Source organism: Vidua chalybeata, chromosome 7 (assembly GCF_026979565.1).
Source record: "Vidua chalybeata isolate OUT-0048 chromosome 7, bVidCha1 merged haplotype, whole genome shotgun sequence".
NCBI classification, from domain to species: Eukaryota; Metazoa; Chordata; class Aves; order Passeriformes; family Viduidae; genus Vidua; species Vidua chalybeata.
The window spans coordinates 16597300-16610888 of NC_071536.1; the positions used below are offsets into that span (position 1 = coordinate 16597300).

At 38.4% G+C, this 13589-nt stretch overlaps 1 protein-coding gene across 8 annotated transcripts in view; it reads right to left on the reverse strand.

The window, feature by feature from the left end:
• Positions 1–5262: 5262 nt before the first annotated feature.
• Positions 5263–13589, reverse strand: part of AGPS (alkylglycerone phosphate synthase) — a 77272-nt gene continuing 68945 nt past the window's right edge. For all 8 annotated transcript variants that reach the window (XM_053947062.1, XM_053947063.1, XM_053947060.1 and 5 more), the window contains one exon: positions 5263–8006. In XM_053947062.1, the coding sequence (XP_053803037.1) occupies positions 7885–8006 (122 nt within the window). In that variant the 3' untranslated portion in view covers positions 5263–7884. The remainder of the gene's footprint in view (positions 8007–13589) is intronic.

A 13589-nucleotide genomic window follows, 5' to 3' on the forward strand; every position in this document is an offset into this window, starting at 1 on the left:
CTGCAGCGATTTTTGATCTCCTTCTTCTTTGTTTAACCACCCCTCGCTGGAGGAAAGAGCTGTGCCCCGGTGGCTGCCAGGACGGGGCAGGTGTGTGTGGCAACGCGTGCCAGGGCCAAGGCGGGTGACATTTGCTCGGGCAGGGCTGGAAATCACGTGAAGGACAAAACTGCCTCTCTCAGGACGAGAGTGCACACAGCCAGAGCAAGAAAAGTGTATTTGGAATAAAATGGCAGGAGTCTGCAGATGCAAAAAATTAAAACAGCCCTTTTGAGGCAACTAAATTTTCCGTGTGTCAGACACCCACACAGCCCAGCCTGGCAGGAGATCAGCAAACCTCTGCTGTCTCGGCACGACTCCCCACCTTCCTGTGAAGTCGGCACACACAAACATCCTGTTTCTGAAGAGTTTATGTGCAAGCCATGAGCAAATCCCATCCTTCAGACTCACAGTAGAAGCACAACATCACACTTATGACGTGAGATGCCAAGATTCAACATGGAACATGCAGCTCTGGACGCAGTGGGGAAGAGATGCAAACACAACTGCTTCTGGACACAAGTCCCCGTGTTCATAAACCTGCTTGGCTCCCTCTCAGGGAATCTGCATTTAACTCCCGTGATGGGTTCTTGTGCTCTGGCTGCTGGTCTTGCTCATTGCTACAGCGTCCCTGCAATTGCTAACTCGTCACTAATGTGGCATTCACAAGGTTGCCTACCCAACTACTCACCGCTGGTTTTAACTTTGCTCTGACTGGTCTACAGCTGTAGCATATCAGCACGCAGTTTTAAACAAAAGAAAACTAAAATGACCCTATTGCTCTTCTTTCTGCGTTTGTTTTTGGAAGGGAGAATCAGCCTATGTTTTCTGCAAGAGCAACAAGGAAAATTTTGGTTTTAGTAATGTAAATCATGCAGTGACAGAGGGGAGGATGAAGGACCCAAAGCGCTGAAGCATGGCTGAGCAGGCAGCCCACAAAGGCTCAACTGGAAACACCTACTCAAGCCCTAATATGCACGGGAGTCTTCCATGAACTACTGAAAAGAACAGGAAATAAAATTATGTTTTATTCATGTGTGCAGAGCAGCACACAGGTCTACAAACAAAGAGATAGTGATTCCCTCTCATCAGCCTTAAAAAAGTACTAAATTGTAACCAAGGCAGCAGATTTGTTACCATCTGAAATTTATCATTTCTCTGTAGCAACCAGGTCCCTTCTGCCTGGCTGTTGCTGCCAGATGTTCATTTCACTGTAATTTAGCCCTACACACAAGACACTGGCTTGCACTGCCCCTGCTCTGTTTTCCTCATTAGCAATTCTCTTTGCTTCCAGGTCATGATTTCATTAGCAGTAAGTCATGCAACAGCCAGGTGAAGTTGTACAAAGAAGTTTTTATTAAACGTGCTGGTGGGCTGTGCTGCCTGCTGAAGCTTTGCAGAGGGACAGCCTCTGTGTTCCAGGGTGTGATACTAAACCTCTGCACTGCACAGGAGTAAGGACCTTCTTGAGATCCTTTCTCCACTGCCCCTTGGGCAGCTGTCACCTCATCTCCTCCTCCTGAAACAGTAAACCCGGCACCCTCAGCCACAAGCTGGGTAACAATAGGGACGTACTTCACCCTTCTAAAGCTACAGCGACGTCCTCCAACATCTTTTCTCTTTAGCATTGTCTCTCCCTTTTCACAGCTTCTTTTTGTTCTCTGCAGACTGTTTTTAATGATGTGCTTTAAAGGGTTCTCACCTCTTTAAGAGAAGGCTACTAATCATCATCCCTAACTTTGAGTCACTTCTGCATGAATAAACTGAGCTCCGATGAGCACAATTTCAAGGAAGCCAGCGGCTTTTATTCTTCATCTTCCTGCACTAGAATGTGCTAACCTGTAAAACTGAGCACAACGGAATATATGGTATAACACAGTTACAAGCCTGAACAGAGAAAGACAAAAATCTTCATTTTTAAATGAAAATCTTAATTAAAAAAAAAAAAACAACAAAAACCAACAACAACAACAAAAAAAAAAAACAGAAAAAAAACCCAAAAAAAAAAAAAAACCAAAAAAAAAAAAAACCAAAAAAAAAACCAAAAACACACGCACAAAAAAACCCCTTGACTGAAAGAACAGTGTTGCCCTGTACTTCTAGAAGCAACAGTACTAAGAAGGTAAATTTGTCTTGCGGCTTACCCACTTACCAAAGTATTGCATTCAGCTCACCCACATCTTGCTTTCTAACATTAGCCAGATTTACTTTCCTTAATAACCAGCTTTTATGGCCTCATCTCTAGATGTATTTACCCAGCTGCTATGTATTTGCTAGGTGAGCATGTGTGTCACTTCATGTTTCAGAAGGGTTTTTAAGCCTCGCCTCTGGGCAGTCAGGATTTCCTGCTCTGCGGCGGCAGGAACAGAGCGAGACAGGAAACAGTGCTGCTGCCACGGGCTGTGAGGGAGGAAGGTCAGCGGCTGGGTTTGTACCTTCTCATTACTACCACAGCCTCAGGACTGAGTCTAGTCAAGAACTGAACTTACCAAATTGCCCTTTTATGCTGAACTGAAAGCATAAAGTGTTTTCAACTTAATTTGAGTACGTAACATCAGTGATATTCCTTGTCTTTAAAATACTTTGGATATCGTGTTGCTGAGCCAGCACTGACTGATGCAATGGCAGTGCCAGATGATATCCACATGCTCAGTGTCCCTGTCACTCGTGGGAATAGAGCCAAGCCCTTCCAGCAGCCTGAAATGGGAGCAGTTGTATCATGATCCTGTCTGGAGACCATCCATTTTATATTTTGCTGTACAGAAGCATTGTGGGAAGTCAGCCACGCTCAGACAAACGAGATTATATTGAACAGCAGAGTTGGGACAATCATTTTACATTCTTCATAATTTAAAAATAGTTTTAAAGTATAATTTTTAAACAAAAATATTTTTAAATTTATTTCCTATTTTTATCTGAAGTTTTAGAAGCATCGACTTAAACTTTACATGATTAGATCACATCACTGAATTTTGTCCATCATCTTTTAGCACACACACAAATCCACTGCTGTGGTCAACACTTCTGTTTTATCCTTTAGAAAGCTGCTATGATACTTTACAGTACTACAACAAATACATTACTGCAAAAGCTTATATGATGCCCATTTTGAGGAGAGGCAGTACTACATCACTACTACCGTGAAGCTGGGAACAGGCAGAGTGCTACTCAGATATCAATGTTATACTGGAAATTATGAACAGTCAATTGAAATTTAGATTTATTCTGAATCAAAATGAAAGATTCATAAAGTTTCCCATACAAAGATCAATGCTTTGTTTTTCCAAAGTGCAAAAACAAATTCATAAATGAAACATTTCACAGCATTTCAGTAAAGGTACATATTATTGCAATTTGTATTGTTAAATAGTGCAAAAAACAGTACAATTTAAAATATTGTAGCCCCATTTTTGAAATGGAATCCTTAATTTCAAACTGACAGCACTAGTATTTTTCAGAGACAGCACAGCAAACATGTTTGAACAGTATTTTTGACCACCTCTGCGCTTTGAGCAAAGCAGACCTGAAAGCTGACACTGAAAAAAGGAGCCGCCTGCCAATTCTGGTCTCCACAGAGAGACTGAGGAAAGACATCAATTTATGTTAAAGGTAATGTGGAATTCAAAGTCAGTGTTGGGACTATAAAAGCATAAATAGTGAGCCTATAGTATTTACACAGCTGTGAGTTCAGATCCAACTTTTTATAAAATTTATGTATTTTAAACAAAGAGGATACTGATGAGGTCTGGCTGTCATCCTGAGACAAGTATATCATCATCTAAAATCTCCTTCAGATTGAGACTCACTGGATCCAAGTAAAAATACTACAGTATGATGCTGTTAATAGAAGGAAAACACAAATAAAATGCTTGATGACTAGGTCCTGTGAGCAAGCACGCACACACACACACACAAAAAAAAAATGGATCCTATTGAGCGATTGTCATAGTTTGACAAGGTGAACCATGTCATTAGTTCTTCTGTCCCCTGCATACTATGACTTTTGCAGGTTTTGTGCAATGTGTTAAGACTGAGTAACGGTGCTAACACAGGACAATGCAACATTTCTTTAAAGCAACATGTGATTTCAGCCAGTTTCATTTAAAAGGCACAAAGCCTTTTTATAGCAATGATGCAGGTAACTGAGAAATACTGCTTCTGCTCACACGATGCATTGCTGCACACAGAACTTCAACAGATTCCAGGACCTGTAACAAGGAGGTTACATGAGAGATGAGCACAGCAGTAGGAAATTATATACCTATTGCAAAAGCTTAATACAACAGGGCTTTGAAACATGGGGAAGCTAAGTAAGATGAGGTCTGCTTCTGTATTATATTGAAAGAGCTTTCAAATAGCAGCTGAACATGGTCCCCCATCCTGCTCTCACCAAAGAAGTAAAATTCTGAACCAAATAGCCTGGTGTTGTTTTGCCCTTCCTTCCATGAAATTCTCTCTTTCTTGTTGTGTTTTACATGAGACACAAAAGCAGAGCTCCTATTAGCATACATTTGTAAATTCAGTCTGTTCTCTCCAAGCATGTGCCAAAGCTTTCCTAACAGTTTTCCTTAGGTAAGAGTTCGTCACCAAATTAATATGACAAGTTAGTAGAACATATTTGTTTAGTTTCATCACAAAAAACACATACTGGTTTAGGCTGATTTTCTTTTTATTAATAATATAAGGTTCTGTAATCTCTTAACATTACAACTGAAGCTTTACAGTTAATCTCACACTAAAATGACAAACACTGTTTGGCTTTATTTTCAGAAAATTAAATTACAACCTTGATAAACATACATTTCCAAGACTGAGAAGCAATTTGTGTTTTCTGGATTTCAGTGCTAACGTATCCCTGCCTTTGAAATTGGTTTCAGTTAATTAACATTGCTACGGAAGAACTATTTGGCCTGGCCTCTGTTCACAGCTGTAAGGCAAAGATGACATCTCTAACTTAACCATTATAATGTAAGTCAAATCAAGACACGTTTTTCTTTGACTATAAGATTTAGATCCTGGCTCAGCTTTTAACAGATTTGCTTCTTTTCTCTCCAAACTTTTATAAAGGTCTCTCTAATGTAAACATATTTTACAGTCAAGCCACAGTCACTCTCTGTACCTTTCTTCCTTCAAAGGGAGCACAAACTGTGTAATTGGAAGTCATTACAAGCTTAATTAAAACTGCTTGAAACTTATATATGGCCAAAATACTCAAGCAAATGCAAAAGTTGTGTTATGCACCAGCACTTCTAATCTGCATGGATCAAACTCCATCTCTGAACAGGCTGCAGCTGCAGGAGGGAAGTCCATGGAAAGAAAGTACAGCATACAGAAGGAAGAGTGGTGGAAGACTACAGTATTAGAGACAGTAAGATTTTGTTTTAAATGGTGAATGATCTCTATCTAGGTCTTCTGAACTTGCATTACACTTTTTTCTATTTTCATTAGCAATGTGAAATTAAAGACAGTAATACATATGTATGCAGTAATACAACTGCAGTTTCAACTAAGCTCTGACCAGTTCATAAGATAGTATTTAGGAAGACAGCAATATTCATTACATTTGGAGTTAATTTTTTCCTCAGCTATCCAGTGACAGTGATTTGGGCCCCTTGTAGCCTGTTATTTCACCTTCCCATAGGACAATTGATATACAGTAAAAATCTTTACTGCGTTTTAAATCACTTCAGAAGTCAGTGGCTATTTAAAGGTTAGAGAGTGTAAGGAGATTTTACCTGTGTACTTACAACACAAAAAGGATGAGGAAACCATAGTCAGAAAATTAAAAAATGGGAAGGATGTTGCAGAGCTGTGTTGTACTGTAGTCAAAATCTTAAGAGATCAGTATTACTAAGCTATGACTAGCACAGTTCTACTCTGTGCTGTCATTCTGCAAAAAAGCTTCACATGCTTTCCTTCAAAATTAATTCTTCATAGTTACACAAACTTTCATTGAGGCACATAAACACCCTTCATATTTACCAGCTCTTAGAAAAGTCTCCACTGGGGAGTGACACAAGTCATCAGCAAGAGGCCAGCCATGGCCACGGAGTGCAGCTGAGGTGAGGAAGTCCCTGCACGGCCACGTGCAGATCCACTCCCCGAGACACCTTTGTGTACTTAAGGAACACTTAACCACAGTGCGAAGGCTCAGTTTCCTACAACAGACTACACCTACTGTTTTGGTTACTGCTGAAATACCAACTCTGGGGACAAGAAGAAATAATCAATTTTTATACTGAGATGTTGTGAAATAAAGACCATTCAAAATAAATTCTGCTGCATTAAAACATCACATGAACATTCTGTTCTTATGACCTGCAGATCATAAAAAAGTTTTCTTTAATTACCTTGACAGCATGCAGTTTAAAGTAATGGTTTGAGTGTCCATGTTTTTCAATCATTTGAACTGTAGCATTGAAATTAATCTCAGAACAAGTTCAGAGTTGTCTGATATGCAGTATTTTTCCAAGCATTTTATATTCTTTTTGGTACATTACCAATATGAAAGCTAATAGAGAGTATTCTAAAATAGTTTAAAAACAAAAATGCAATTTATCATTTTCTTCTCATTAAGGGCACTACCAATACAAAAGGTGTCCAAACTGACACTATAGAGCTGTGAAGCAGGTGACTAGACAGTGTCCTCAAAGGACAATCTGTATTTTTTCTACCTTATGCATATACATTAATTATCAAAAAATTGGATAATTTCCTTTAAGAAAGAACCCACCTTAAAAATGGATCATGAGTATTGACAAATATTTTGTTTATTTTACTGATTAAGATTCAAGTTTCAATGTAAAAATGCTAACTCTCACATGATACTGATCAAGAAAATATTTCATTTCCATAAAGTTCAATGGACAATTAAAATTGTGGCTACTTGTGAAGTAAATAAATGATTCATAAAGACCGTAGGAAACTGTACAAAACTTAAATGGGAAATCTCACTTCCAGGATGACAGTAGGTTGTCCATTTAAGCATTTTATTAAACTGTTGTGACTGTTTCAAAAGACAGTGCTGGGCAGTTTCATCTGAGTAACTGAAAAAGATATTTTGCATCTGTGCAAAACAAACAACAGGAACAAAACCCATACACACTAGGACTGAAGTACAGATGAACACAAAATTTTGTTACAAACCTGTTTTCAACATACAGTGAGAAATGTCCATTGTACAAAACTTAGTGACTGACCTACAATTAATTTAAGATTATCCCAGCAATGCAAATACAACTCAGAACAGCTAAATTGTGTAAGATTTTCCAGTAGTACTACACTGAGAGACTACTGAATTTTTAGTAGTTTGACTTACACTGTCTCTTTTGATGAAAGCCTATATTTATACTCTAAGTATTTGCTGGTTACAAGTCTGTTACATACTTAATGCAGTACAGGGAGGTACTCCTTGGTGTTCTTTCATCTGTCTCTTAGCAGCTTTCCTTTAGCAAGAGGCTGGGCTGTGCAGCTGCTTCTGTAGAAAACACTGTTGTCAGTCTTTGTCCTCCTTGCAGGGGATCCTTTAAGTAAGAAACATCTGGCAGTATCCCGCACTGAAAATACTGTCAGCTGTGCTGCCTAGCCCAACTTGGAAACCCAAATTTGCATTTCCTGGTTAGTACTTTGTGCCCAGTAGATTGGAACATTGTTAAGTAAAAGTCCATAAACATTAACAGTGATGTTTACACTTTATTGGGGGAAGGGAGTAGCAAAAATTAATGTAAGTTACTAGTTTTGAAAGTTTAGTCTATGTTATATTTGATTACTGGGATATCAATACAATGAAAGTGGAGGAATTTCAACAGTAATTTATAATTTTTAGTACATCAATTGTGCAGGGCTTTATAAAAGATTTTTGTTTCCAAAGATATTATTGGGGTCCACATATTCTTTAACAGATCTCAGCATTCCCAAGCCAACATCAGAGATGCTCTCCTTCATCCAGCGCTTCCGCAATTTACCTACTGGAAAAACAAAAACAAAGCATTTCAATATATGGCAGGATTCTAGGAGCCAATCAATCTTGTGACTATGAATGAATAAACACTGTGTGATAAATGCTTTTATTCAAAAATGAGAAATGTTTTGCTTTATTTGATTTATTGAGCCCACCAGACTATCAAGCTCATTAAGCTCAGCATACTCCCAGAGGAAGACTGTGTTCCACACTGTCTACTTCCTTTAGAAATGATGAAATTTAGATGAAGCTTAGGCTGAAATCACATGTTCTATTAAGACAAGGAATCAGTAGTAAGTTTTAAAAAGCCACAAACTAATTTTAAGTTGTAAACTGTAGAGATTACTAAAAAGCAGAACCCCGTATTTCTTGATTACTTTAAAGTGAAAACATAACTCAATAATCAAGCTTAAACCAGTATTGGTTTAAATACTAAAAAACTGTTTCTATGAAGAAGGCTTAATATTTCATTTAAAAACTTCTATGCTGGCTGGTAATTGCTCAACGCCATTACACAAGAGCTTTGTTTCGCATATAAAAATGGCTATTCACAACATGTACCAAATACAAACAAAGCTGACACAATCTTTTAAAAACTCATTTCACTAAATTCTCACAATAGTCCTGTTAAATGGCCAAGTGTTCATATGCTAATTAACCAAATCATCAACTCTGATTAACAGATCATTCAAAACCGAGGACATTTTTTCCATTAAACACACTCTAGCATTAAACTTGCCAGCCTGAAACACAATCCATTTGTCAGTATGAAAAGACATAGTAAAGGTTTGAGAGATGGAAGCTTTAAGAGTATCTGAAGTTAAATTCAAGCTATCTTTTGTGCCCTGTTTCAGGGTAACCATCAAACTGTCATCAGAATAATAAATTACAGGGACACCTCTGGAGAACAGAGTATATTTGTTTATACCTTAAGGAATATGAGCCAGTCACAATGCCAACAGAAAAGCAAATAATGTGAGACAGAATGAAATTTGCAGTTTGCTGGAAAATGACTATTAGCAGCATGTGTGTCAAGATCAAAGATCACAAGTGAAGGACAAAAGAATTTGTACATTGTGTATATTGTGGTAGGAACCCTGGCTGTATTTTGCAGCCCCAGCTCAAGAAAGAATTTCCATCTGTGAATATACTGTCACTACAATGTGACTGTCTGAGCACAGTGACGTGGTCAAATTTTATCTCTTAAAACTTTAACACTACTACAAAACACGTGAATTGTGGATGTGGCTTGACCATCCCCTCAAGTCACTCACACTGGCTCTTACACAAGCAGCAGCTGAAGAACAGTCATTACTATTCTCAACTGTTATCTGTAATATAGTTTCAGTGAATGTGTTCTGTGGTTATGGATGTAATTGTCCTGAAAAGACTGCAAACAACTGCTCCAACAAGATGGAGCACATTAGAATCACAGCAGGATGCCCAACAGCTAGCATGCCTGCCTCTTTTACACCTCCAGTAATAATGCAATTCCACAAGGAACTGAACTACTGTCTGAGCAGCACCAAACAGTCGTTGCATATTTAATGAAGTCGCTCACCAAGTGCTGGAAAACAGAAGGTGCTTGGAGTGCATCATTAGTTCTGTCAAAGTGATAATTTACACATCTATCTTGTCAAATTTTCTATGGTTTATACTTTTGCAATAATAAATCTAACATACATCTGATTAGTGAACTGGAAACAAAAAAAGCTGTACTACAGTTACCAGTCCTTCACAAACATGCGCAACAAAAAGATTTTAACCCCTTGATAACAGTGATGTTGATTCTCTGCTCCTACTGTTCATGTCAATGAAACATACATGGAGTTTTCAACTACTCAAGTTTTCACATTAGAGTTAAAAAGCTTTGAAACAATCTCTCCTAATTCTATGCTGGTCCATCAGATAAAATGGAAAACAGACAAAGTAAAGGAAAGGCTCTATGAAAATGAGAGCAGCACTTAGAAAGGTCATTTATATATTGTTTCACTTCAAGTTAGTGCTGTGCTATACATTTTCTGGCGCTTCTCCTCCACAGGACAACCCAATGGCTTCAAGGATGAGAAGAGAAAAAGAGGTAGAAAATGCCATAATAGTTAAAGATGTTAGTGTGAACATAAAAATAATTCTAAGTAACAAAGTTGCTTACATCCACTCTAAGCCTAGCTAAAGAACAGCTTTGTGCTCAAGGAAGCCTTAACTTCCCAGAAGTAAGATCTCAGTTAAGCCTGATCTTATTACAGACTACAGAAAACCAACTTCCCACTTCTAGCCTACAGAAAGTAGGCTTTTCAGTTTTAGCCCTACATGACGGCATTTATCTAGAACTGACAGGAGACAAAACTAGAATGCATACCAGAATCTACCACTTATAGGCCTTCAGCACAGTATACTTTTCACAAGTTTTACAGGTGGCAAGTAGCCTGTTCCTGAGGTATGCTGAGCAGTCTAATAGTGCCTTAAAACATTCACTGCTAGGAAGCCAGAAACCTCCAATCTGAACCCCAGTCTATTACACTGAGTACAAACCCCACAGCATGGCAGGGAGCCTACTTCTCACAAGGTACTTCAGATCAGAAAGCCAAGGAGCTTGTTCAGTAGCAACTCCAAAGACAGTCCAACTCCAACTTTATTTTTAGGTTTTTAATCTATCATTCTAGTCCACATATGAAAGAAATATGTGAACTGGCTAAGTAACTTTTCCCCAGCTCTGATACATGCTGCTCCATGTTGGTTTCTCCATTGGAAAAGTTTGTCTTTCCCCTGCCCTTTTTCACTTGCCCATCTTCGAAAATGCATCTGGATAGCTACAAAAAGTCTGGCTGCTAAAAATGGAGTGAACAAACAGCAGGCAGCAATTGGTTTCCTCACTTTTGGAATATGAAGTACCAGAGCACACATGAACACTTCTGTAAGAAAAAATTTCATGTAGCTGATTGATTCCAGGAATTACTTTACACCCATGCAGAACAGATTTATAGTACTGTGTGTTCCCAGTGGAAACAGATTCTGATGGCACTGCACATGGCTCTGGACTTCTCTGCTCCAGCCCTTTCAATTTGAAGAGACAGTCACTGCGTAACAACAGCTTTGCAAAAGGAGCAGCAGTGACAGGTCCTAAGAAGGATGAGGCTCATCCAGCTGTTGCTCTTCCTGAAGCTAGCTGTCCCTCTGGAGAGCAGCTCTCTGCCCTTATAGACTGCTTAACATGCTATTACTCTTCCAGGAGAATTCTGCAATACTGAGAAAGGTCGGTGGATTAATGTAAAACATGGCAGCACTGGAGTATATTGGACCAGTGTACACCAAGTCTACTGCATAATTAACACTTACCACCACCACAACACTTTGCATATTTTCATTTGGTATCTTAACAGCTGAAATACTTTCAAGTTTGGTGTTGATTAATCAGGAGGTCCTTTCCTTTTTTCTTTTTTTTTTTTTGAAAAGGCACTGAAGATGACTATTCTGTTAAGACTTTCAACAGACCAAGGAGGAAAATACAACTGTGTTACTGTATAATTTCACATGAGGTTACTCCATGTCTAACAAATGTATCAGTTTAAACTCATTCTAATGAGTACAGCAAAAAATCTAGTATGCTTAACCTAAGGGTAGAAGACTTTTTTCCCTTCTGTAGAAGAGAAAAGAATGTGTTCAACTCCCCCTCATGAAAGAACTTCATAATTTAAGATTTTGTAGCTCGTCAGAGTTAATTACTGCAGTGTATAACTTAAGCCACAGCCTCTTAATGCCAAAGAATTGCAATGTCAAACATGTAATTGAATGCAAACAAGGTGTAAGATTTGGTTTTTCCTTTATTTTGTTTTGGGGGTTTTGCTTTGGTTTTTAGTGTTGTGGGATTTTTTTCTTATTTTTTATTTTCCTACATAAGCTGCCATTGATACTACAGCTAAACCTATGCAGCATGGACTACCTGGTTAACCTTTATTCTAATCAGTTGTCTAGAAAGTAGAAGAAAATTAGTTCTATTATGTTAAGTGGCTAAATGGGGCTATTTTCCTCAACCCCACAATCTGGTAATTGTTTCCTTAAGTAACCAGTTGTAGTTAAAACAGTCCCTCAAAGGGAAGCAATGTATCATTACTTTTTACACTGTTCTTTAGTATTACATGGGTCCTTAACTTGGTAATATGAAAGGGATCAAGTACAAATCCAGCCTTCTTCCTTTCTGATGGTGCACCCCAAAGGGGTTATAGCTGTATTTATGCACCAGTCATACCTACTGGTACCTCCTCAGCACATTATTTCATGCATACAAAAAAAGGCATGTTTGATAAAAGAAAAATTCAAGTTTGACACATCATATGGGTGTTTTAAGGGCTTGCCATAAATGATTAGAATAATTATTTATCTGAACTTAAGCTTTTATCTACAAGACACTGTCATTCCTAATGTTGCTTTTTAAATGCTAAGTTTCTCAACACTATCTATGGCTCTCCAGCAAACTTACATGACTCTGAAATCAAAAGATACTCAGTGCCCAGAAAAGAAGGCTCATAGCTGTGCAATGTCCCTTTCTGAGCATAGGACACAGTCAAGACAGGGTGACAACTATGATGGGGGGCGGGGGAAAGAAGAGTTATGCACAGTAAAGTCCTTCTCAAGCTAGTCTTCATAAAGTTAAAAGTACCATGATTTCAGTTCTTACTGTGCACCTACATGCAGTTGGTACTTCCCTAGATGTAAAGTAATTTATACATTTACACAACTCAAACTGTCATATATGACCATTTCTTCACTCAAGGAGTATATGAACATTGACTTAAGCAGGCTTTGTATTTCCTATAGCCTCAAGTCCCAGACTACATCTGTTTTCTTTGATACACAAACCCAGAGTTAAAATAGCTCCATTTATCACAGTGTGATTGTGGGCAGACAAATCAGCCTGTCTGTTTCCAGATAGTGAAAACAACTGTTATTAATCACAATTACAAGACAAACACCAAAGGAAATTGCACTAGTATTTTCTTTTACTCTACACAATAGACCAGTCAGTGCTAAGAGTTACAAGGCTTGGAGGTCAGTAAATAAAACTGACAATATTAGGCTAATTTTCAGCACCACATCTACTATGGAGGGGAAAAAAATTAATCTTGAATATTGAACACAATGAACTGCCAGACAAAACCACTCAAAGTGGAAAATATATATCAGTATCAGAGGCAGTCATGCACACAACAGGAGCATACGAAGTCAAACAGAAACCCAGTTTTCATAGCTGTGGAGTCACAAGGTTCAAGCATGCAAGGGTTTGAAAATGCTATGTAATTATTTTTTTTCTTGTTCAACACATGTGGTAAGCAAGGTTCTATATGGTGAGGGCAAATACATCCAAATGTGTGACAAGCTCCAGCTGCATGCGAGCTGGATGAAATGCTAGTCACAGTAAAACAGAGCTGCCACAGCAGGGAAAGCACATGAGTACATCACGGGGGTAATCCCACATCCAGTGTGTGAGAACTGACAGGTCCACTACACCATCATATTACACATTTAATCAGAGGACTGTAAGAGCAAACAAAAACTACTGAAACCTTTTCACCCATGTTATTACCTACACATC